The sequence below is a fragment of the Telmatherina bonti genome (genome assembly GCF_933228915.1).
Source record: "Telmatherina bonti genome assembly, chromosome: 2".
In the NCBI taxonomy this organism is placed as follows: domain Eukaryota; kingdom Metazoa; phylum Chordata; class Actinopteri; order Atheriniformes; family Telmatherinidae; genus Telmatherina; species Telmatherina bonti.
In genome coordinates, this window is record NC_136620.1 from 17,309,444 (window position 1) to 17,336,416 (window position 26,973).

General features: G+C 38.5%; 1 protein-coding gene across 2 annotated transcripts; it reads right to left on the minus strand.

Annotated features, from left to right (window-relative positions):
• On the minus strand, positions 1–26,484 carry LOC306763235 (ceramide kinase-like). Of its 2 annotated transcripts, XM_079250009.1 has the most exons (13): positions 26,163–26,484; positions 15,455–15,595; positions 13,559–13,681; positions 13,339–13,464; positions 13,185–13,251; positions 12,935–13,080; positions 11,567–11,641; positions 10,212–10,364; positions 10,020–10,125; positions 9,358–9,437; positions 6,123–6,328; positions 5,820–6,040; positions 5,497–5,713 (listed from the first exon to the last, which is right to left on the minus strand). In XM_079250009.1, exons 1-13 carry the CDS (start codon positions 26,296–26,298, stop codon positions 5,626–5,628), a joined length of 1,668 nt encoding a protein of 555 aa, XP_079106135.1. In that variant the 5' UTR covers positions 26,299–26,484; the 3' UTR covers positions 5,497–5,625. The 2 variants fall into 2 exon arrangements, with proteins under 2 accessions (XP_079106134.1, XP_079106135.1); XM_079250008.1 differs by having other exon boundaries at positions 1–6,040.
• Positions 26,485–26,973: the final 489 nt, after the last annotated feature.

The following is a 26,973-nucleotide window of genomic DNA, read 5'->3' on the forward strand; positions in this document are numbered from 1 at the left end:
AGGTTTTGGAAAATTTTATTTCCTGATAATGACACAGCTACAGCAGAAGAAAAATTACAGCTCAGATTACAGCGAGAGGTCGACTGATTCACAAGACCATACAGGTTTTTATTGTCAGATTAAACTACAGTGATTATAGTAAAAACCTTCTCTGTCAGAAGACTTTCAGACGCAGACATTCTCATCAGAAAAGCTTCAGTGGTCTTAAATCACTCTGGACTTCACAAGGTATGAAAATGACAGAATGATTTTACCGATTATATCTGAAAGCTACAAAACAACAAGCAGAATAACATGTTATAAATGCTCAAATTAATTAACATCTATCTGAATGTTGATATGATATAAAAGCTCACATTTTTGCACGTAAGTTTGTTTGCTTTACTCACAAGAGTCCTCATAATGCCACTAAAAGTTTTTTTTTTCTTATGAAAATACGTGAGAACGTGCTGAACATTTTTTTTTAACCAATAATTTCTGTTCACTTTGAAGCAAAGCCAGCTTGTTCTTAAGTTAAAGTCTTATATTCACATCTATAAGGAGAGGAAATGTGATAAGTCTATGTAAAAGTAAGACTACACTCACACTGCAGGCAAAAATATCTCAGATCTGACTTTTTGTCTATATATGACTCGTGTCTGATCTTTTATGTGCACAGCACATGTCAGATTTTTTTCAAATCAACACTACATAAGTTTCTGGCCTTATAACTGCTTCTGGCTTGTCCTGCAAGTGTTCAGAGTTTCCCTGCTGCAACACACCCGACACATCAGACTTAATTAGCAGCCTGGCGCAGAGCTTGACATTAAACTCTGAACATATCTGCTAATTACCCCTTGATTTGATTCAGGTATGTTGCAGCAGAGAAACCCCTAACATCTGCAGGACTGTGGCCTTCGAGTACCAGAGTTGCCCACCCTGCCTTAGAGGATGTTATCCAGGGAAACAGTGGCGGCTTGTTAATGTGGGGCGCTGTTGCTTTGAAGAAGGACATATAAATTATTAAGCATGTTAAAAGCATGTTGTGTCTGGTAACTTATCAGCATTTAATGAGAATTTCGGTTAATAACTTCCTGTATGAACAACCAATGGGTGTATATTTGTGGACCTATAAGTTTTCGCAAACATGATCTGAGGTTGCATCAGTAAAGATCCACCTCAGGATGCGGCGCTGGGTGTCCATGGCCAATCAGCATTCTTTTGGGTTCTTGCTTTATGATCAGAATGAGTCAGCCCCCATGATAAAAATGAATAAATAAGTGTGAAAATCTGACAAAGTTTTCTCATGTTGCTATAAGTCCTGCAGTGTGAACGCAGCCTTAGTTCCTGCAAACTGTGAGATCAGTTTAAACAGGAAACCAGAAGTTTTAACATTTGTAGTAGTTGCAGTTTGCAATGTAGTTGCAATGAATCATCCCACCAATTAGCAGTTAGCCACCTTAAAAATGGATGACATCAACTTAATTACTGTGTCACCATCTACTCAATTTACACCATCTATCTTCTCTGAGTCCTAACTGCTTCGTAATAGTGATCTGATAAGAAACACAGGAATTCATGGTACTTCAGTCTGTTCAGGTCAAGCTAGGAACAAGAAGCTAAAACTGATCAATAAAAGAAAGATTTAGGGGTTTGCTGTGACTAAGCAGCTAACATCTTCCCAGTAATAAAGTTACAGTAAAAAAGCTAAAAAGAACACTTTTCTGTGTGCAACTGCATTTTATTCCCCTACAAACTGTAACATCACAGCGTAACAACCTAGCTTGGTTGGACAGTTTAGCCTTACTGCTCATTAGCAACTATGCTAACACCGCAGATCATTGATGCTGTTTCCTTTTTTCTGTTTGCCCTGCTTAGAATGAACTGACTGCTAATATACTAACATGAGTCCAGCAATGACTATTTCACAGAAACATGCAAATAAATCTTGCCATTTCTGAACTGACCAGGCTGACGTAGCACATTTCATTCATCAGAAAGGCAGACTTCATGGAAAGAAACATCTGTGATCATCTCTTCATCAAGAATTGACTTCAGTTATCAGTCGACCTCTGTGTGCATGAGTTTGACATGTTTGGTTTGAAGGGTTATACAGCAGATTCAGATTGTACATCAATGAAAGTTTCAGACAAAAATGAAATGAGACAGACGAGTAAGCTAAATGTCTTCACAGGTCCATCTGGTTCCAAGCAAAAAGAGATTCAATGTGACCTTCATCGGGCCTGGTTCACATCCCAGTTTGTTTAATTAAGAGTTTGGATCTTTAATTATCCTTGCATATGTTTCAGAAATTACTAAGTTTTCTCAGGTCTATTGGACCTGGGTTACATGAACCTGTGAGGACCTGTCTCACAAACCCAGATAAATGGCTACATGAGTAAACCCTGGCTGGTATTTGATCAGATTAATAGCAGGATAAAGCTGAAAGTTGATTGGTCGGTGCTTTGGAGCACTGTGACCTGCTACTGGTACGAGTCCAGCTCGACATCAGCAGAAAGGATACAGGACTGCTGATCGACAAACAAACAAGCAGCATCAACAGCTTGACAGTCCAGTGCTGACGCTCCACACTTCCAGACCTGCTTCAGATCTCCCAACGATTCGCTCTAAAAAGCTTCTCTCAGCTCATCTGAATGTTTTATAAGAACACAAACAGACTGGACAAACTGTTGTCAGCATCCTGCGGTGCAGTGAGGAAATGCTCTGTGATTATTTCTATTAAACATGTGATGCGGCTACATTTGGATTGTATTTTCTACAGAAGTTTAACCCCGTGGGCACGGCAAGCAGCAGCTACGGAGGCGGAGAGCGTCAGGCTACAACATGCTCAGAGCTGGGGGGGGGGGGGGGGGGGGTTCTGAGATAGAGATCAAAATATGCATGTGTGTAGTATGAGAAGTTGTCTGAACATCAACACTGGACTTTATAAAGAAGCTTTCTTCACCTTTTAAAAAACTAGATTTTTTTTTTTTTTTTTTTTTTTTTTTTTTTTTTTAAAACAGCAAGATGCATTTATATACAAACTATTTTTTGGAATAAGAAATCAGAACAATTTCAGATAAACATTTATGGGCTAAAGTCAGCAGACTAAATCCTTCACTGGAGGATTTCTCAATCTTTTTGCCTTGTCACCCCTATAGAATCATTACTTTGTTTGGTATCTGCTTTGGGGGTCCATGTGTACAGCACACCCTTTTCTTTCCTGTTTGGATTTCTCTGATTGGAGAAATCTTTGTGCCCAGGAATCAAACAGCGAGGGTCTTCTAGTATTTGATTTTAAGCTTGTGACCATGACCACATAAAATAAATAAACAAAACAAAAGGCATTTCATGCTTGTGGATATTTCAAATGTTGAGGTGAACATCACCTTTCACTGATGTAAACCAAACTTCAGCTGAGGAGTCGACTCATCTTGAGGCCATCTGTGCAGGTACTGTGTAAAACTAGTGTTGAAGCAGATTTCTGTTTTTTTGCTTGTCGAACAGAACCAATAAGAAATGCATGTTCACTTTTCAGTTCCCCCATCTGTGAATAAATCGTCTGATAAATGTTAAAAGTTTTTCACTAGTTTAACACTTTTTTTTTTTAATTTCTGGGAATTAAACACGCAAAAATGTAACATCAATTGCATTTCACTCAGTTCAGGTGTTCCTGAGAAATAAAGGCGTAGTGAAGGCCTGATGATAAGATTACAGGAACAATCATAGACCAGACAGATGGTAAACAAATCTAAAAGAATCTGGTGTCAGGACTGTTTTTTTTTTTTTTTTTTCTCTTGCTAATGGCTAGTTCAGTTTTCTGTTTACTTCTGATCATATGACTGTGTGAATGGCTGGAAGGTGTCTAACATCCTGGCAACATGTAACAGATGACTCCAAATATTGTGTTCTCTTAAAAAAAAAAAAAAAAAAAAAAAAAAAAAGAGTTAATTATAAGTAAATGATCACGTATGTAAAAAAAAAAAAAAAAGATGTACTCCAATGCAAATAAATAAAAGTGATGATCTTACTTGCAGAGCTGAGATGAAAAGCAGCTCATGTTTAACATATCAAATCAAATAATTCATCAGCAGTTGCGTTCAAGCCTGGTCCAAGTTACAGAAGCGTTGTACTATGAATAAGGGTTGATGCATATGAAGGAATATGGAGAGATATGGGCCTCAATATTACCATTTTGGAAACCATCATGTGAATAACTGGCTGCTAGTAAATGCATGCACACAATGCAGCGCATACGTCAAGCAACTAAAGCACATAAACTAATTTTACACATGCACACATTACAGTTTTTCCCTCAACCTCAGAGTTTATCATTTCCACTTCAAAAACATTACTGCACATAAAAGTCGTTAAATTTGCTCTATTGTGTTTATTTTGGCCACCAATTCCTTTGATTTAGGCTTTATTTACGCATGTTTGGTTTCTTTCTTGTAGCATAACTTCGCCTGTATGATTTGATTTTTTTTTTTTCACTTTAGTCAACTTAATAAACATAATGGGCCCCAAAAATACACAAAATCATTGATTCCTAATTAATAACATTTGTAAACTAGTATCAAATGATTTACACACTTTTTCTAAGATGAAATAAACAGAATATTTTTGTATGAAGAAATAAAATCATCATCTGAGTTATGTTCATTGAAAGCATCGCTTCTGCTTAACTCGTCTTTGTTGTTAATTTCTAGAGTTATTTCCCAGTGGAAAGGACACTTTCAAGCAGGCATTTGTACGAACAGAAAGTTACTCACATGATGGTTTACACATATGCAAAACAAATTATACAAATAACAATTATGAGAATGTTTTGTCTCTACACAGGCTGTTGAAAAGCCAAAAAGTTGGGTCAAATAATAACTTTTTCTGAGACGAAAGTATAAGACAGTGATATTTAAATGTCAAGTAGCACCAAAATAGCCTGTAATTGTAGTGAAGATCAAGAAAAGTCTATCCATAACTCAAACTGATGATCTAGATGTGAACATGTATATTAGGAAGCAGCAGAGCTGAACAGTGTCCAGTTCCCTACAGGCACCAGACTGAGGCAAGAATGATCCATGACTAGAGGGTTCCTAAAACCCAACAGCACTACAGTCTGTAAGAAGCATCGAGACTGACGACTCTGATATTAAATCCAATCAGAAATGACAAATTGTAGTCAAAAAGTCTGGACAAACAGAAACATTTTAGAGTTTGGAGAAGAGTACCAACACAAGGAAGACTACTTTGTGTTGCTGTGACCTTTTCTGTGTGAACTGAAACAGCTGAGGTGTATGTTTCACATCCGGAGCAAAAAGAGCAACCAGACGTCCAACAAGCAGTCCACACACCAAATCTACTGGAGTAAACGAATATTTTCCCTCCAGCTCAATAAGCCCCTAACCCGCTGCAGTGTTCTTACCTGAGAACACTTCTCTAAACGTGCTGAAGATTTTCAGCTTTTCCACGTCGAAAAGAACCTTTTGTTTCTCTGATATCTGTTGAAGTAAACAGCGTTGCTGAGCCAGAGTTATGTCAGGCTGTTCTGATGACAGATGTGATGAGTGTCACATGACAGTAAATTTAGCAGCTGGAAACAGAGAAAGCTCCACTGTCTGATGGGGAACAAAGGAGCAGGGGGTGGGACTATATTGCACAGGGGTTGCCGAGATCCTCGAATACTTGCGGCTCTTCGATCCCTCGTGCAAACAGCTTTATCAACTGGCAGTGGACTCTGAGGAAGAAAAAAAAAAAAAAAAAAGCAGGCATATGTGTTTTTAAAGCAACTTAAAAATGAGATTGAGTACAAACAGAGAAGAGCAGGCAGCAGGTTGTGGTACCGGACATCGATGGCTGTGTGGGTCAGGATCTCGCCATCGCAGTTCCAGCTGCTGTAGGCGGGAGCACAACCACAAGCCGGGTGGTCCCTGCAGATCTGGCTGAAGATCTGTCGTTTGCCACTCTCCAGCACGTCCAACTCCAGCTCTGAGTCGCTCTGACAGTGCCGCGGCGCGAAGCGGAAACGCTCTACCCGGTGGACCTCCACAAAGGTCAGGTCGAACTGATGGAGAAGACAAGAGAAGAAGAAGAAAAAGAAGAGGAAGAAGGCAGTTCTGGCACCTGGTTTAGCCGTTGAATCATACCTGATCGTCTTTGCTGGTGTGTCGGAGGAGGTGTCTGAGGAAGTCAAAGCGGGAACATTTTCGGACCAGGATGAGGTCGGTGGTGCCGTCGGCCAGGTGAGCGGCAGGTGAGAGGCCTTTAGGGCTGCGAGGACAAGCACAGCTCATACTGGCAGCATTGATGGCTAAGAACTTCCCTCGGACCGTTCTCCACTCTCCGTCATTCTCTGAAACATAAAACCCACAAAGAATTGACCTCACTCATCTTTTTTATGGTTCAAAGTTCGGTTTGAAGTGGCTTTTGAAATCCAAACAGAGTCAACAAGTTCACTAAGTTGCAGAGGTAGGAAGTCGAGTGACTTTTCACACGATTTGCAAATTGTAAGCAGTCTAATATTTTTTAATGTTTTCCTCCTGATCTCCTGTCTGCTGGATGGGATTCATTTCCTCACACGTAACAGTTATGTAACTTCAGACAATCAAAGATGTGTCCAAATGCGATAAAAACCACAACAGCCCTGGTGAGCACACCTGCTATCCCTCCACCTTTCCTTATAAATTTTAGGTAGAAAAGCTTTACACTAGGAACAAATAAAAAGACCAGCAAACTGCAACTTCGGCTGAACAAACACAGAAAGCTGGATCCACCACATCCAACTTTATCTTTCACCATAAAACACACCTGGAGAGGTTAGCAACTCTGTAATAACAGCTTCATGTTAGCAGGTAAGTCAGCAACAAGTTTGGCACCACATCAATAGATGTGAACTTTTCACTACCTTAGTAGAAAAATAACATTAAGTATTAGACTGGAAATCACAGAACGTGGTGAAAAGAAGAATAAAACATTGACTAAACACAGTGGAAACAGTCGTTTCCAAAAGCTGCTGGTTTTGCCGTGACTCGTCCTGGAAACGTCAAACTGGGAACAGTAAACTCAGACCCAGGGTAATTAATGCTGTTTATCTGGGCTGTTTATTAGAAAAACAGCTTACAGATGTTGCTGCTGCAGGAATCTTAGCTATATTTTTTGGAGATGTCAGTATAGTCAGTAAAAGAAAAATTCATGTTAAAGTATTTGTTGTTTTTTTTTTATTAAAAAAGTTTCATGTTAATATTTTCTGTATTCATCACTCAAAGTCATTCTAAGCTTTATATGTATAAAAAAATATGATAAAAAGATTTTTCAGATGTAGTAATGTATCATTTCTTGGTCCTCTTCTCATTTAATAATAATAATTAAAAAAAAATATTAAAAAAACGCTATAAGAACTACAGAATTAGTTCTTCCACAACTTTGTGGGTCAAGATCAGATAGCAAAGATAAAAAATAAAATTATTATGACAACAGTCATGTAAAAACTGCACATCACTGACTACCGTCGCCAAAAAACAATCATGTTTCTGTACATCCTGGGGGAGTATGTGTGTGACACACTGCTACTGTCTGATGGGATGGAACACTTTCGGAAGCGCTCCTTTTCACCCTGAGACCGCAGGAAACTACTGACACCCCCCACGGTTTCATGGAGAGAAAGGGAGATGTTGTGTAAGATAGATGTAAGCTTGGTGAACGTCCTCTTTTCCTCTCATACCTCTACAGAGTCCAGGTGAGGCTGACCAGGACAGAGCTGGCCAATGCAGCATGTGATGTAGGGTCTCTTGAAATCTGTTGTATTGCATTTCAACTTGTGTTTGTCATCTAAACTCCCCCGAATTCTGTGTTTCACTATGAAACCTCCTTTATGACAGCTACTGGACAGGACAAGGGTCAGAAATAGAGGAGGTGACACACAGCAAAGGGCTCCAGGCTGGGATTCAAACCCATCACAGCTGCATGAAGGATAGATGTAGAGTCTGTAGTTGGCCGCTCAACCATCTGAGCTTAGTTACGTAAAATTCTCTCTGTTCTTTTTGTAACCATTAGTTTTGTTTCTAATATGTAGCAGTCTCCACCACAAGTAAAAAATACTGATATTTTTCTTTCCTGTGGATCTTCAGGACAGCCTCCAAATCAAACACTCAGAGTGAATGAGTCTGATAGAAGCTGCTCTCGTTTTCTGATAAAACTCCTCATTTTTGTTGCTTTTTCAGTTCTTCTAGAGCCACTCAGGTAGGTGTGTCCATTTCAAACATTGTCATACGCCGCCTCCTTCATGCTTCCATCTATCTCTTTCCTGAACTTCCACATGACATCAGTTTCAGACTCGGGTCGGTGGTGGTAATGCACCAATGTAAAGCTGTTTGCAACTGTCCAACGTGCCCGACACACTCACACAGCATTTCATCAAACGCTCCCGCCATATGGCGATCGCCAATCTCTACATTTGTTGCCCTCTTCTTCTTTTGCTTCTTCTTCCTCCTCCTGTTCCACCTCTTCCACCTTCTCTGCCTTGTTCATTTTGCTGGTTGTTACACTGCTCAACACTGTCCTAGCTGTTTCTGGTGATTTTCCTCCATTTGCTGCATCGAGTGATGGATCCGCAAGGCTCCCGAAAACAGACAAAAATACACATGTAAAAGTTACAGGAGATGGATAAAAGTTAGCGTCCATCTGCGTATCAGTCTTATGCATCGAGCATTGGCCTTTGCTGACTTTCTGCTTGAGTCCTGCCAGTTCAGATGACGTCGCACAGACAGGAAGCAGCAGGAAACATTTGAATCTTATCTTGCTTTTCATATTTACGGTTGTGTGTGGTCATGTGACTTAATGGCTGCATCTAACTGGTAAAACTGTCAAACATGAAGCGTGTTTAATAGAATAAATGGTGAAGAAAGATAAAAGTAACAAGTCAAGTGTTGCCTAATAAAGCTCAGGCATAACAAAAATGCAAAGGAACATATTTACTTAATAAAAAAAGTCCATGTATATTTCTGGTTTTCTGATGTCAGTAAGGCAAAGAAATTGTCCAGAGGACAGAGACGGAGTATCTGACAGTTTAATAATCAGTGCTGTTGCAAAAGGCTGTTAGGTAGAATGGAAGTGTGGAATTTACATTCCTTGGTTGTTGCAACACTGTGTTGTACATCACATGGCAGATTATTCATTACAACGACAAATGACTCAGGCCTCGACTTGGACTTGCAAATAATGGCTTGCGAACATTTCCGCTAAAACAGTTACAAGAACCTTTCATATTAATCAAACTCAAGACACAGTGAGGTCTGGCCCTGCTCTTTATGTTACTGCTGCTATAAGCTCATGTTTAGGCAGGAAGGTTCCTGTTAACTGTGTTTAGGAAGCAGCGGGACTCACCGTAGTCTGATGTGTCTTCTGTCTCGTACTTCTCAGACTTCTCTGAACGTATCTGCCCATTGTGCTGACAAACCGCACAGCTGCAGATTTACAGACACACAAATGTCCCGTTAAAAACTATAATTACATTATGTGCACACACCCTGAAGCTTTCAGCTTTGGCATGCAGCCGCTGTGCAGATAAACAAGTATGAATAAGGAGTGGATGGATAACAGATTCTCCGTTATCCATTATTATTATTAACCAGATGATTTTCAAGAAAGATAAAATGTGTTGCTGCAATTAAACAGCAATGAGCTGAAGTAAACTGATGAATCTAAACAAATTTGAGACTAATGATCTGGTTCAGGATCCAGCAATTGATATGAGACGATATCATGGACTGATTTAACACAATTACTTTCATTTATATCAAATTACAAATAGAAACAAAAATACTCTCTTTTATAATAAAGATATAATAATCTCTTTTTGCCTCTGACATAAATCATTCAAATAAATTCCTTTTTTTTTTATTTTTTTTAAACAAAAATAGACTGTAATACATTATGGATAAATATGTTTTGATAAATATTTTTCCAAGCTGAAACAGTCTGATTGTACCACAGTTTTCATCAGGGCTCTTTAACTTCTAAAATCGAAACCAAAACATCTGTCTCACCCAGATCGACACCTGCCGGTGTCTTGCGGTGTTCCGATGATGCCTCTGGCAGGCAGGTAGGAGACGGTTCCTTCATAGTAATGATGAGTCAGGAACATTTTCAGCCCTGCAGGATCCAGAAGGTCCACATCACCGGAAATATCACGGCTTCATTCACAGTCTGGACATCTTAAAAACATGATGTCATTCTACCTGAAAAGTCATATCTGGCTGGTCCCATCCACCGTTTCCTCTCACTATCAGCTAGCACATCGCCATAGAAACCGTATCCCAGCAGGGAGACAGAGTATCGCAGGAATGTGTTGTTGTGGTGAACGGAGCACACATCCATTGGCTGAGAATCTCCTAAATACACAAACAGGTTTCAGTATGTAGAACGGGAGGCAGACCCCCTCTCTGTGGAACCAGTTCCCAGTTTGGGTTTATGAACCAGACACCCTGTTTACTTTTAAGGTTATCCTTCAAACTTTAGTTTGAACAACTTTTTGTTAGGGTTGGTTTGGTGACCCTTAGCAATCCCTTTAGCTAAGCTTATTCTGCGGGGGAGGGGTGCTTATTGAATCACATGATGCAATGAGCACTTTACTCCCCTCATCTCTCTTTGCTCATCAGTCTGTTTCTCTTTTTCTTTCCCAGCAGGTCTCTGACTTAGAGTTATGCAGCTTGTTTCACAGCCTCCTCTTTTGTTAGAGCTGCATTGTGTGTGACATGGTCTCTGTCATCGGTCACTGGATGAGAGGTTACGTGAGAGTTAAAAACTGGTTCTTTAAAATGGAAGATCTGCTCACAACAAATCCAAGATTCTTCGGTATCAGACTTTTAAAACTGAGTTAGATCATCTACATTTTATTAAGTTTTAAAGGTTCAGTGTGTAGGAATGACTGACATCTAGTGGTAAAGATGGGCATAAACATGGCTTGAAATGCCAAACTGTTGTAAATGGATGGTGGCTGTCAGTGGCCAAAATTCTTCCAGACATAAAAACACTTTAATCTTTGAGTGGATCTAGTTGACCAAACTAAAGGTAACTACGTCTATATGTTGTACATGTGTGTGTCTTCTTCTATTGTCTGGTTAAGGCATTGCTTATGCCAATCAGAGCTTCATTATCTATCAAAGAAGCAAGGCCCACAACCGGTACATATAACTACAGACATAAATGGTTCATTCTAAGAAAGTACAACTCATAACAGTTATTTTAGTAAAATGATTAGATAAAAGTGCAAACTGCCACTTTTAATGATATATTTCCTGTCATTGACCTTTGATTTTGTTACACGCTGTACTTTTAACTCATTTAAAAACTTGCTGCTTATAAACTATTCAGGTTAAACATAAAATATATTAATCATTACATTTATATTCACAGAAACATTGCCATGTAGAGTCTTCTGAGAAATCTTAGAGGACACGGCATGACAACACATCATGTAACTGTAATCATAGCAAGAAACACACACCAAATCCTGTCATGCCACAAGTATAACTGAACTGGTTTTATCATTATTTTTGTTACAGTTTTTGAATGAGGACACAATGTGACTGACCCACTATGATGTGCAGAGCAGAGGTCACTGGGTCATTGGTTCCCACAGTGGCAAAGCAGATGCAGTCTGTTGAACCTGACACACACAGATGGACCATTAGTGGATACACACGGAGGCTTTAGTCCTGGCTATTATTTCATGCCCAGCAGTGTAAAACACACCTTGGAGAAAATGAACTGAAAATACCGACAAAGACAAGAGATTCACAGATTTCTTTTAGATGAGCAGGAAAACCTGCATTGAATAGATGCAAAAAATAACACCTCCTTGATGACTGTTTGTCTACTAAACACAGAGGGGACGTGCAAGAGAACATCCTGCTCTCTGATTGGCTGTTAGATAACTTATACATTTGAGTGTTTTGCCTTTTTGTGTGAGAGCAATGAATCATTTAATTTCTACTTAGATTTGATATCAAAAATAACATTTTCTGTTACTGTGAAATACACTTAGATATGATGGCGACCAGGATGACCCACTTCTACGTGAAGATAATGAGAACCAGGTCAGCATGTATGTGAACATTTACTGACAGCTGATGATATGTTTACTGATAACTGTTTGTAGATACTATGAACTACATAACAGATAATAATCCTGAGTGATAGAAATAATGTGACAGAGAGAGGATTGTGTGTACTTAACAACAACAACAGACTCACTAATACTTAGTTTCTGAACAACCAGCTTAATCAAACACAGAAATAAAAATTTGTTTAGCATTGAATTCAGTCATCGAAGCTTTAGTTGGCTTATTGCTGCTAAACTCACTGACAAATCAGATACTGGACATTTTTATTTAAAATGCCTTACCCTAAAAAATATTTATTATTTTGAAGCTTAAATCTTTATTTGGTTGTTGAACCAAATGTAAAATAAATAATTTAACATATATATTTTGCATTTATCAGATATGTGTATGACTAATGCATCAGCTGGAAACAGTCTCCTTCTGTTTTAAATTAATCTGTTTTTGTTTGTGTCAGGATATGAGTTAAGTTTCACTATGCTAGGATGACCAAATGTTCTATTTTAACCAGACACCTCCCCTTTATAAGAGCTTAAACATGCATCATGCCAAAATGTAAAAATCACAAAGGTCTGCATAAAGACAAATCATTGATTAATTTTTTATATATATATTAATAGCTACTGTTTTGCTAAGGGACAAACAATTAAGACAAATTATAATAAAAAAATAAATGGAAAAAAAATCAGTTTTTTTAATTAGGTGACAGCAGGGAAGGCAGCTTTACTGAAAAACTACGTATTGAATATGAAACTTTCGGCTTTAAAAGTTAACTGAACATCACCAATAAAATAAAACTGGAGTTAAAATACAAGTTGACTTGTATCAGTGTTGCTAACCTGCAGGGATGATTCCAATCCGGAGTGAGCAGGGGGACAGCGTCTCATCGGGGCAGTTTGGATCTATGCTACTGTCAATCTGCGTCCTCCAAATCAGGCCGTGGATGATCTCACTGAACATGCCATCTCCTCCTACACACACCACACTGGGTCGAGGACAAAGATAAATAAATAAAATAAATATATAAATAACCAGATGAACCATTTAGATAACTGATCAATTAACAAAAAAAAAAAAAGAGAACCTCACCCATCAAACTTCTTGAGCTCAGCTCCTGTTCTCAGGTGATCCCTCGCATGATTAGCATACTCTGTAACTATAGCAACAGAAACCCAAACATGCCACATGTTAGCCATTTGAGCTCTAACAGATGTATTTGGCGAGCGCCGTGAGCGTAACATACCGATGACGTGTGTGGAGACGCCAGCCTGTGCAAACAGTGGGGCAACCTTCTGCTCGTAGATACGTTTACCCTGACGCTTCCCACCATACGGGTTAATGTAGACCAGCAACTGTTTGGGTCTGCTGGCTACCGACACAAAAACATGACAGAAAGCTCATTACATAAAGTTTATTGCATATGTGTGTATTATTTCATCGTGTGTGCCAGTGTAAGTTCCTACTGATGTTGGTGAGCTGCTCTCTGATGCTGCATATCCAGCTCTGACAAAGCGCCCCGTCTGGACATGTGAAGGTCACCTCAGCACACCGCCAGCGGTGCTGCCGACACCTCTCCACATACAACACTGCAGACAAAGCAGCAACAAGTCAAAATCCATTGTGGAAAATATGATAATTTATGGTACATACCACTTGGCACGATCTGTGTATTTTGAGGTATGACATCATTTTCATTTTAGGGAGCAAAAATTGGGCGACACCAGACACTCAGCTGGTTTTGGTGTGACTCGCATGTTCTCTTTTTCAGCAAGGAACAAAGTAGCTTAATAAGCAGCCCAATTATTTATTAGGGCTGTGGCAATATGCTTCTGTCCCGATTCGATTCAGTTCTGATACTTTGGGTGCCGATTCGATTTAAATTGCAATTCTCATGATTCTTCAATATTACTGATTTTTGTAGACTAAAAACAAACGTTTCAATTAGGAAAAAGCAACACAGTAGCCAGACCATCATTATGATGCTATAATGCCCAAGAAGACAAGTAAAAAGATCAATAAAAACAATAAAAATTACAAAAATTCTGTAATGGATTATTTTTGTTTATTTGAAAAACCAATAGATATTTTAACAACAAAAAAAAAAAAAAAAAAAATTAACAAAAGAAAAAAAAAATCCTAATTTTCAATTTCTGTGATTTATCTTATTATTGTTTCAGTTTTGTCTAGTTTTTTTTTTTTTTTACTGACAAACTTGCATTTAAATTCAACTACTCATGGTGTGCTGTAGTTTTGCACCTGGTCTGTACCACTACACTGTCTTCAAGGTGTCTTCTTTCTCTAGGTTTTAATAAACAAGGACATCCTCCATCATGAGTGGAGGCCATGTGCAGAACTAAGAGGATGCTGTTTCAAGAGCACAGAATCAGAACTGTAATTTTTCACAACAGCCATGTCATAAATATATGTATGATGATAACTGTTATGTAATGCATGCTAACAAACTTAACATTACACATCAAAGTTAAAATTATGAATGAATAATAGCAAAAACTGTGTCAGAAATAGCCTTAAAAATAAAGGTTTTGAAATAGTGACCATGTCCCTTAAACTGCAGCCTCTATTGCAGAAACCTTTCTTATGGTAAATTATATAACTTTTTTATGTATTATTCTGTCTCTACTTCCAGCAGGAGAAAGTTGGACTGAGAGCTTGTCATGGTTTTCAAACACGTCTTGTTCATTTAGAAAAACACATAAAATATTTATCATTAAAGAAAAGCTTTTGTTCTTCATGACATACATTTTCATTAAGAATAAAACTAGTGTTTTCTTAAGTGACTAAAATATGCTTCCGTAATAAATGAGATCTGTTTCCCAACTTTCTTCATTTTAATCAACAATATATTTATCAGTTAATGTATTTTAGCTTTATATGGAAAACTAGAAATGAAAATCAAAAGTATTTTCAGATGGCAAATTAGTTTAGACATTTAATAAAGCTGATATTGAGCCTGACACAATAAGTCATTACAGAGAAATGTGATGATTCAGATAAATAATGGTGTAAAAAACAAAAACACATAAATAAATAAATAAATAAATAAATAAATAAATAAAAATAAAATAAAATAAAATCAAATCAATGGAAATTACCATAATTAATATTATAAAGCTGAACTGCACAAAAGAACTGGACAAAAATATGAAGCGTTTTAATTTCAAAAATCTAATTTCTCTTAAATAGTCAGTGTTGCCATTTGTTCTAAATATTTAAAATTAGATTTTTTTTTTTGGTGAGCAGCAGAGGATGCTGATATTTCAATGTGGAAGAAATTGGATTCATGTTGGAAAATGTCCTCGTGTTCTACCAGAACTTCCAGTACGTGGTCCAGAGTTTACCTGTGAAGGCCTGCCTGCAGTCCTTTCCATCTCTCTCTTTGATCTTTTTCCAGCTGCCATCATCTTTTTGTCTGCTGCCAGTCTCCTCGTCTTCCTCCCTGACGGAGATTATCTCTGACACCGGCACACTGTGACACACACCTGAGCAACACACACGCACAAGCACAAAGATTAAATTTCCAGCCGTATCCTTCTGACTTGGAGCAGGCAAACGCTGTAACTCGTCAACATCCAGAATGAGTTCACTGAAACACGGACCCAGACATTCGCCGTGAGGCGGCAAGTTTCACATTATGAAATGAAAGGAAATGAAACCTGAGACCAGCTTACATTCTCAGTTGTTGACATTTTGTTTTAACTTCAAACAGAAAAATCCTCTGTAAGAATAGCGCTCTAATTCTGGTTTGCTAACATATTTGAGAGAACATACTATAAAGCAATCCACGGAGATGGCAGGTAGAAACTCAGCAACCTGGTGCTTTTAACTGTGACTGCAAAAGCAAAAGCAACAAAAACGGCCATAAACAGGAAAAACAAAACAAAAACGCTGCTTATGTCCCTTTCTAACAATCTACGTCAAAATTTCCTCTTCAACAATGCTTGCTATTGTCTAGAAGCGATGTCAGAACTCAGAGGTGAACTCTGAACTCTCGTGGAGGTTTTGCCTAACAATCATGGCAATGTGGAGAATGCATCGAAGCATTCTTTTTAATTAATTTGGACTAATAAAGCAAACCTGCCGTCAGCAAAGACTCATAGGTTACACGCCCCAGATAACTAGCGGTTAGCATGCAACGCTTCAACTGTGCTGCGTTTATGATGGTGCAGCGCACACCTGGGTGTGTACTGAAAGTTTCACAGCCCACTTTAGGCCTGGTATTTGCACTACATTATATCTAGTCCTTTTTGCATTTTCCGCTGCACAGATATAGTTGTTATTCCATCATAAAAAATGCAACAGGTGTTCTTTTGGTTTGGCATACTGTCATAATAGCATAATAGCACAGAATTCATCCATCAATTCAGCATCACATACTACTCCAAAATTACGTTGGCACATTGTTCACTGTAAAGCCATATGCACATACTAATGTGTCTGGGGAAGCAATCCACTTGTATGACTAACGCTTGAGGGTAAATACACTTAAAAACCTAGATGAAGTGTATGAAACTGCACTTTCAATACAGTATTTTTCTGGGTATCTTTTAGCAAGTGAGGTAGTAAAGTCGTTTAAACACGCATGGTAGCATTACCTTATTAGCATTAAATTTCTTTTCCCAAACTACATGACAACATGTAATGATTAACTTGTTATTGTATTGTTAAATAAAATCTTAAATTTCATCGTAACCCATCTATCAAAACAGCAAACATACAGCTTTGCCGTATTGTTAAAGTCGGCTAAACTGACAGACAAGGCTCAGTATGCCAATGTATGCCAAATCGACAGAACATCGGCGGCGTCTTCTCTTCCTCTAACATGGCCGTGGAATGAGTGTAGTATTACGACTATATTTAATTTTGGCTTCAACCAATTTACAAACGGAGTAAGCCTTTCCTGCCATATCAGGACTGATGATCACAATAAAAATAACAACAAAAATATTCAGAATATCAAAGGCAGCCATATATAAGCCATGTCTCCCTTAGCAGAGTAAATCTGTCTGGCTAAATATGGCACACAGACTGCCATTCAGTATGCTACGATGTTGGACAGGAGAGGGTAGAAGAGAAAGAAAAGTAACAGTGGCTGAAAGGATGCTACATTTGTTGTTCATTGTTTCCCGCCAAGACACTTTAGGATGATGGATTGGTGTCTGGGCGGCATGTGCTACTTTTATATTCCTGTCTTACTGTGATTTAATCATTTAGAAGTTGCAGGTAGTAAAATGGTTATTACATGAAACATAAGCAATTTGACATTTTTGTTCCAAAGGAGCGGTAAATATGAGCAAAGCAGTACTTTACATATAGCACATCAAGAGGATCGATACAAGTTGCTGCATTCTGCTGCCACAAACTGTAGCTACCTCTCCGGGGAGATGAATATCCAACAGTCAGAGTGCTGAGCAGAATATGGCCATGAGCTCAAGCAGACTTTCAAGCATTTGTTTCCTTTAACATACACAGCTGAACATCAAAGGATACAAGGAATTCCAGAGGTTATTAAAGGATCTTCTACGAAAGAGTCATTGCTTGATTGTCCATCTGATAATCAGCAGAAGCTGCGTGATCAATGATGATAAGGACCCTGAGAATTCAAATTCACACATAAAGTCAATTTGCCTTTTAAATGACCCTTAATCAGAGAAGGGAATTGGGGTAATTTCCTCTGAGTCAAAGCCTTTGGTGGTGATGTCCAAAGTAGGTCCTAGGGGACCACTGTCCTGCAGGCTTTTAGTGTATCTCTGCTTCAACACACCTGACTCAAATTAAATAGCTGTAACAGCCTATTAAGTTCTGCACTATGACTCCTAATTTGACTAAAGTGTGTTGGAGCAGATATACATGGAAAACCAGCTGGATTGTGGCCCTCAAGGACCAGAGCTGGACACCCCTGACCTATGGCTTTGCTCAAACAGGATCATGGAGATAAAGAAGCGGCTTTACTTCCACCTTTTCAATAAAGATCATTTAAAATACTCAGTGAGCAGCTGAAGTACATCAAACTTGTACCTCTGACATTAATTAAGAAATTAATCAAGAAAACCACATTCTGGGGGAGCAATAACTAAATTATTTCTATAAAGAACATCTAGAAAGTAGCAATTCAGAAAAAAGTAATAGTGTGAATACATAATTATATTATAATTATATATAATATAACATATAGTATATAATAACATACAAGATGGAGAGACTTAACTAAGACAGCAGAACTGTGGCAACTACTGACCTACACGACACAAACAGGAGCTGCAGGGAAGCGGCATGTTTCTGTTGGGTTGGATGCTGATGGACACAGTCAGACTTTCGACACCAACAGCATTTGGTTTATTCCAAAATGCCATCTTAGATGGCACAGAACCGAATTGTGAGTGATAAATCAGGTCCACTTTCTAAGCAAATTCATCAGTACTTTTAAGCTTGTTTAGTCCTGAAAATTAGACAATAATTTGGTTAGATGACCTAAATGTCTTTCCTTCGCTTTGGAACAGAACTGTTTGGGTTTAGAGACACACAGAGTTCATAATTCATCCACCGATCACAGAAACATGTTCATACAGCAACATCACAATCGCTAAACCTACAGTTGGCAGGTGGAGATGATCCACTGCAACAGGGGAACTAAAGCTCCTACCTGAGTCTGGTCGATGGCGAAACAAAGGAAAACAAAACCCTGCAGGAAAACAACACGGTTACCACAGTTACTCCAGACAGCTTTCCCGTCCAATATGTAACAATGTTTGAGTGTGTCAACCACCATTATCGATAGATCAGGAGATTATTCCTCTGATTAGCAGAGTGTCTTTAATAGATTTAAATTCTCAGAAAATATAGTCTATTTCCTGAACAGAATATGAAATCGTTTAGTCCAACCAACAGTTCACGCATTATCAGTTCTTGCATCCGATGAACCTGGCACCAGATTATTGGAGCTATGACTACATAGATGAGTGATGAGTTTATAATATTGATTGCAGAATGAAATGATTAACAATGAATGAACTCAGTGTGGCTGATCACCTTCCTCAAGTTCAATTTTGTTTTACATTAATTAATTTTCACCAGGATCTTGTGCTGATGGACCAGCTGGATTGTCATGTGTATTTTCAAGTGTAGTCTGTAAAAGTATATAGACAGCAAAATAAAATCCACCGTCCCTTCATAATTATGTAAATCATGTTGTATGAATGGATAATTTTAGATATTTTGTTTTGCATTACGCAAACACCAAAACTGACAAAAACAAAACATGATAAACATTTGTGGGACTTCGTCATTGGACTGACTGGTTTACAAAACACCATCTGCAACAGTCTGCAGGATCAGTCTCTGAAAAGGCCATTCAGATAAACGGATTTACTACAGGTTACTGAACACACCTTTTTCCTGGTTGCTGCTGCTTCCTTTTAGGAGTGGCGGTTTGACATGGCCTTAGCAGAGTAGAACAAAACAATCCTTTAATAGTGGCTCACTGACCTAAATTCTTTATGCAGCAGTGCAATCACTCAGCTACTGGCAAACAATCAATAAGTTGAGGGAAGTAAATAAAACCAAGTGATTTAGTACAATTCTAATGAAAGCTATTCATTAAGCTAAAAAAGCTATTTTTAATTTAACTTAAAGATCCAGGGCTCCAGACTGTATATTGGACCATAATGAAAGAGTGAATGAGCTAGAATGACATGAGGCCACATTAATGTAAGTATGCAGAAGTCTCCCTGTTTGGATCGTTTGGTGTACATACAGTACAAGTGACTTTTACAGACATGCAGGCTGAAAGTTTTGCTGTCATGATCTCTCCCTGCCTCTGTGTGTACTGATAAAAACACCCTGCATGGAAAAATACTGAGTTCTGTGTTCCAGAGATAGGATTATGATTATCTGATTAGAAGAAAAAAAGAAAAAAAGGAGAGCCAGCAGATAAACTAAAGAAAAGAGTAATAAAGCCTGTAGTTAGCACTGGATTACCTGAAATGCAGAGTGTCTCCTCTAATTATATTAAGAGCTATTACCAGATGGTATACTGGGTCATATACTAAAAAACCTTTATTGTATTCATTATTTTTTAATGATATGAATCAACTAGCTTGAACAATAGGGATGTCGAAATAAATAAATAAATTTTAAAAATTGATTTGCGTCTAAATTGTAATTATTGTTAATTAAAATTCTGAATCAGTCCAAAATCCAAAGTTCAACATTTTTAAACATTACTTAGCGCTTACTCGCTGTGCGTACTATTTGTCCTGCAACGACCTCGCAAGTGTATTGTTCTAGAGTTAGCACGCGCACCTCGGATATTAGAATTTCCAGAGTAAGAAAGAGCTCAACATGACATATTCAGTGAATAAATCCTGCAAAATTAAAATCAGGTACTTTAGGAACACTTCAAATGGCCAAGCCCACATTTTATGTCATCATCATCACTTCACTAAACTTCCAGCCCACTGAACAGGAAAAAAAGATAAGTAAATCTATCGCCTGTTTCGTTCTGAAAGATCTTTGTCCTTACAGGACAAAACAATGAGGCAGACAATCCTGAAGCCATCCAGGCAAGCTTTAAACTTCCAGCAGACAATGTGGGAAGTGAAGGAATAATGTCACAACACACAAGTTTCTCCAGCTCATTATTCTAGCCAGTCAGCCTATCTTAAAAAGTTTTTAAAAAACTCTGTAAAAGTCTGTCCTGCCAACTAAACATGCTGCAACCTTGTGTGACAATGCAAGTCACATGAAGAATGAAGAGGCAGGAATCTCCAACTTGGGTTGTTTTACTTATAACGTTATTCTATGAAGATGTCCTGAAAAGCCTGAACAGTAGCCATGACGACCAGAGGTCGTGCTCAGCAGAAACTAGATCTCTGAGCAGATACAGCAAACCGCAATCTGCATGTAAATCATCAGAGCATCTCGTGTTACCAGACTATTCACCTACACCCTGCTTTTAATTCAACGTCCTCTTGAACCCATAGACTGTCTATAAAGAGATGGACGGAGTCTCTGTGACGTCACCCACAGGTTTCTGAAGAGCTGAATTGAAGCTCGGTGGGCGGTTCCTACTGTCGCCATGTTGGCAGCATCATGCGCGTCGTCTCGCCCGGAAAATACAAATATGGGCAAAGAGGTGGAGCTGAGAGGGCAGACGTGAGCGTCATGGGAGATGATTGACATCGAGCGAACTCCGAGCTTTCTGTAGCTAAAAGCTAACCGAGCTAACCCGGAGATAACGGGAGCTACCAAACTAACGGAGGTAAGCGGGCTAAAGCTAAGTCACATTGTTAACCGGCTAAAAACCGCGGTTGTTCTACGTTCTTCTTACTTGAAGTCAGAGATTGGTACATGTCAATCAAAAGGACACGCCTCTAAATTTGCCGAACTTTGAGATTAAATTACTTTAAAACGGGCGAGTTAAAAAAAATTCACTCCCCCCACAGTTGTCATGACAGACAGAGTTCGCTTTATTCAAATGACCTCTGCAGTCACCAGATCTCAGCTTTGGGATATGGTGGAATGCAAGATTTGCATCATGGATGTGCAGCCGACAAATCTGCAGCAATCGTGTGCTGCCTCACAGCAATATGGAGCAAACTTTCAGAGGATGAAACAAAGAATTAAGGCAGTTCTGAAGGAAAAGGGCGGTCCAACCTGGTACGAGCAAGGTAGTTAATAAAAGTGATAAAGTGTATATCTGCCAGTAAACATTGCTGTACACCAGCAGGCAGAACAGGCATTAAACATTTACTTTTGACAGACAACACACACAGTTTCAGGTGTACTCTCCTGGAGGTATTCATGTTCCTGTTACCATGACCACAGAAACCTAAAGCATGAAGGTGATGCGACCAGCTGAGTTACAGACACAGAGCGAGCTAACTTACTGACAACACTGTCAGCTTTCAGGCATCCAAACCCACAAACCCGTGGGCATAATAATGTATTAACTGCATTCCCATCAGGCATCAGAGCAGAAAAACATCCAGTTAAGTGTTTTTAAGCCTCAGCCCAGGCATTTATTTTCTGCGGCTGCAGTCCAGCTGCAGGTCACACAAACCTGAAGCTGTCTCAAACCTCCATCCGCTGCTGCTTTGAATATTCAAAATTCACTTTGTATTTAGATGCAGCTAAGCTGAGGACACACCGACCGACAGGCACTGAACGAACTCAGAGATATTCAGTCACATTTTCAGAAACACGTTTCAGATGACTGCATGCAGTGCTGCAGTTTAAAAATGCTTTGTTTAAGGATTAGAGAGCATTTAGCCCTGTTAACCACAAGGTTTCCATGCAAAATTGAAAAGTTACATATCTGGCAAAAAGAATTTACACAACAGTGGAATGAAACCAATGTGTGTGCAGGGGAAAATGCAAGTATGACCAGAAACAATGTAGTGCACGTGCCAGATCTTGAGTGGGAAGTGAAATTTTGCAACGACACACAAAAGTGTGCACTTCATAAGGAAAACACAATATAGACGTGTTATGCTAGTTATGAGGTGCATGTAACCTTTGCTTTATCAGACCTAAATGTTTTAAGAAGATACAACAGCACCAACATGACACGGAGGTTTGACATTGTTGTGAGTTTTGAAGGTTAGGCAGGGTCCAAGTGTGCAAGTGCAAGATGACATGAAAGATGTCACTGGGTGCGTTTCCATTATACCTAGAATCGCGCAAAAACTAAATATCGCAATTAAAAAAACACTAATGGCAACACTTACATTTAGAAAAAAGTCTCAAATATCGCTAAAAAGTTTTTAAACTCTTATGAGGTGGTTTTTCAGACGTTTCAATATAGAAATAAATCGCAAAAGTGTAATAGAAACACTTTTTGTATTTACCTGTCCCTGGACGTGACGTGGCTTCCAGACCAGTTCGTTTCTGAGTTTTAGAAAAGACTTCAAAAATCAGTAGCAATTTCCCCGCAGCAATTAGAAAACCCCAAAATGACGCTATGTGCCAACTTTGCATGAGCCTCAATTTTCGTAAAATCTCGCGGGAGGAATGAGATTTTACGAGAGTTTAGGCTAATGCGCTAAACACTGTTCAATGGAAACACCTGCAAATTGCAACTGTTGTTTGTCAAACCTTACAAACAAATCTTTGTGGTTGCAAGTGAACAACCAGAACGTAGTAAAACTCTTGTGTTTTACTGTCAGCGTTGTTGTGTAAACAAGCCCTTAGTTAGATTACAGAAGTTGATACAAAGTCAAAGCTAAAACTTGGAAAAACAACATTAATCCGTACAGATCTGAGGAATACTGAACATCAAAAAAACAGAGGAAGCAGATTTAGGTACAAATCTGCTGAATAAAACATACACAAAATGAAATGTATAGAACAAAAACCTAATACATTAAATGGACAGAAGAACATAAGACCTGAACAATCGTGAAACATTCAGAACCAGAACTGAAGTGAAACTTTCAGATCTTTATTTAATGCTGATGAGATGTTCCACTGTTGCCTTTTAATGCCACTAACTCTTCTCAATGTCCATTTGTTTCAATAACTAAAAACAAATTTAAGAAATGAAATACATGTATATAATTTTCTATTTATTTGGGTTTCTTAACCATCTTGTCATCTCGACAAGATGATGCAAGTTAAAAAGGTGTTAACTTTATCAACCAAAGGAAAATGTATAAGTATGACCTTTATGTAGATTCTGTTTCCATATAGCGAAACAAAACGTTTCTGATGAGTGTATAAAATGATCACACACAATCGCACAGTTACATTATGACTGTGATTGGCTGGCACCACTACAATGACTATTTGGAAGACCTAATCTCACACCAGATATGTCTGAGGAACATAATGAGTAGTGTGATAGGAAGCTAAACAGTCTGGACGCTTCTGCATTTGGACAACACAATGAACAGGATGTTTAAAAAAAAAAAAAGCTGCTTAGTCATGAATCAATGACACACCAGATTTCACAGAGAACCTGACATCAGGATGAAATTATTAATTAACTTATTACAGTTTAACTTGTTACACTAACAAGCCTGAGATGTGTTAATCAACAACGGCAGGGAGACATTTATTCATTCTGCATTGAACTGACTTCAGTCCAGTTTTGATAATGATGGACATTCATCTGATCAGCTGCTTTTTCCAAAGTTTTTGCTGTAAACTTCTTTTGCTATTTAAAGTTCATTAGTCCAGCATAAAGTAGCCAAAGGTTAACAGTGACACGTGACAAAAAATTGTGTTGACATATCTTCAATAAATCAGGGGGATTTGGATGGATCAATTGATACCTTGTGGAAACTCCTGAATTATACTCCTGTGATCTGAACCATTACAGCCCAGTTGAAATCCAGTTCAGTCAGATGAAGTATGATGATGTCATGCCATAAAAATGTAACTGTAATCTAGACGTTTCTTTGTAGACATAAAAGGTTTGTGATGAATTTCTCTCCACATTCTTTATTTTTTTGGATGCTTCAGAAAGAACCAGGGCAAATCCTTCACTCACTTACTTACCGAAATAATAGAATTTTATTATTAAAACTGCAGCATTCACGTTTTTTTTCTTCCATTTTCCGACTTAAGACACACTTTCTCATGTAACCATGCACTGATTTAATCGTTCATGCACATTTTCTCAAGCTATATATCTACAGAGCTTCTCTAGTTTTTATGTCAACAACTATTTTTAGATCAGAGCTTTAATGTGCTCCACTTCCAGACAAAACCAGATAATGAATCGAATTACGAAGAGCTCCGACGAAACACTGGGATTTTCCCCAAAAGGTTCACAGAAAGAATGAAAGATGCTCCAAAGCTAACAAGGCTACAACAAGGCCAACAGTGGCTTATCCAGGAAATTCTCAAAGGGAGGAGGAGGGGGCAGAAATACAACAGAATTTAAGAGCGGTCGGCCAATCAATAAGGACGTCAGGATTAATTACAATGTCCAGCAGGGTCAATGTCCAGCCGCTTTGATTGCGTGTGATTGTGAAACAAAAACCTTAAATAACTCTAAGTGCTGTGTGGGTCAAGGTGAATTTCTGTGAAAAAAGAGCTTTGGGAGGTCAAAATGACTGAAAGCATGCTACATTTATTATTTATTTACTTCAGCAAGAACTACAGGAACTCTTGGGGGTTTGGAAAGCTCCATTTGGAAAGCATTAAAGAAAGCCCTATGACCCATCTCAGTTTGCAAGCTTAAGACTGAAAATTAAAAATGATAATAATAAAAATAAATGAATAAATAGAAAACTTCTAAGGCAGTCTGATCTCTTCAGATGGAGAAAGGTTGCGTGGTATGAAAGAACCAGACCAATAACAACTTTAGAATATGCCAATGTTTTAGCCTTCACAAGAAGGCGCCGCTTATCCCAAACAGTTCCCCAGCACCCATTAAACAAAGCCATAGGAAAAAATGGTGGGATAAATATGTGGGATAAATCCATGCAGGCTAAAACCAGTAACTGTCCAAAAAGCTTAGTGACGATTAACCTAATGAGTGCATGTTGAATCTGTTAAGTTAATGTTGTTGCAATATTTAATCTTTTCTCCAATCTAAGCAGCTGATAAGTGAACTTCTCGAGTTAAATCCAGTTAAAACATCCATTAGGTCGACACACCACCACTGGAAGGAATGTGTACAAACCACCTAAAGCATTAAAAACACCCTCGCTGTCACAGTACGGTGAAATAAAAGTGTTTTTATGCTCTCAGTCGTGTTTCCAGAACAACAGAGGAAGTGTGTGCCGTCTGGTTTGTGTTGTTCTTCTAGCAGCTTCAGTGTGACCTCTACAAACTGTGTGACTGACTGGCTGGCTGCTGCGTTATGCAACCGGATATCTCCAATATCTCACTCCAGTCGGTATTTCGCTGTAAACTCTGAGGTGTCTCTGTGTTATGCACAAATCAAAACAATGTAAACCCTTTCTACACATTCCCCAACATGTCCTCTCTGTGTTCCATCTGTCCTTTGTTTAACATGCCACAGTGAGTTGAACAGACAAAAGACGATCTGAACATTTGCGACCAGGAGAATGTAGACGTATTAAGGTACGTGGGTCTTACTGGGTCTGAACGGGTGGTACACCGGGCTGGGAGCTCGTCTCTTCCAAGTGAGCAGGGAGCGACTCAGGCTCACATCGTACGCGGCGCTTCTGATGCGGAGCTCGGACACCAGCAGCAGCCTGGCTGGCCTATCCATCTGCGCCAGTCCTGCTCCGTCCTTCAGCCGGCTGAGGAGGCAGCAGTCCCGGTGCGGTTATGTCCGTCCGTACATATTCTATCTGTGTTTCCAGAAATGCTCAAACCCCACAAAACAAAGTGTTTATTGAGCAGCAGCTGAATTAGCTGACCTGTAACCGTGTAGCGGATTCCAGCTCTTATTGTTTTTTCCACTGACAGATAGCGGTTTTTACCGGATGTAGGAGGAGCTTTATGTTGCATTCGCTGCTCCTGGGAAAAAAAAACTTTAGCAATCCATAACATGAAGTTTGCGTTTACAGTATGGCTTTAATACACTATGTAAAGGAAGATTATTATTATTATTATTATTATTTATTTATTTATTTATTTTTACTTTGACAGCGAGCATTACAAAGCAGAATCATTGTTATGGTCGTCTTATCTAATCATAATTCATTCTTAACTCGAGTGAAAATTGCATGAAAATAAATTATATCATAAATAGAAAAGACCATTAGATTAATGTTCTCATTAAAATCTTCATTTAGTACATTTACACTCAAGTCATTTGAAAATAATAATAAAATTTTACAGTGAACTTTGAGCATTGCTGTCAAAATTAAATGCAAAAAGTGCCTTAATTTAATTAAGCGAATTAATCAAATGTGTACAAAAGAAATTACTTATTGTATTT

Excerpts from the sequence above, each read along its gene's own strand:
- LOC306763235 (XM_079250008.1), bottom strand. The coding sequence starts at position 26,298 with ATGGATAGGCCAGCCAGGCTGCTGCTGGTGTCCGAGCTCCGCATCAGA. Across the intron at positions 10,365-11,566 it reads TGCTCTGCACATCATAGTGG|GAGATTCTCAGCCAATGGAT; the intron begins GTCAGTCACATT and ends TTGTGTATTTAG. Across the intron at positions 10,126-10,211 it reads AGCCAGATATGACTTTTCAG|GGCTGAAAATGTTCCTGACT; the intron begins GTAGAATGACAT and ends TGGATCCTGCAG.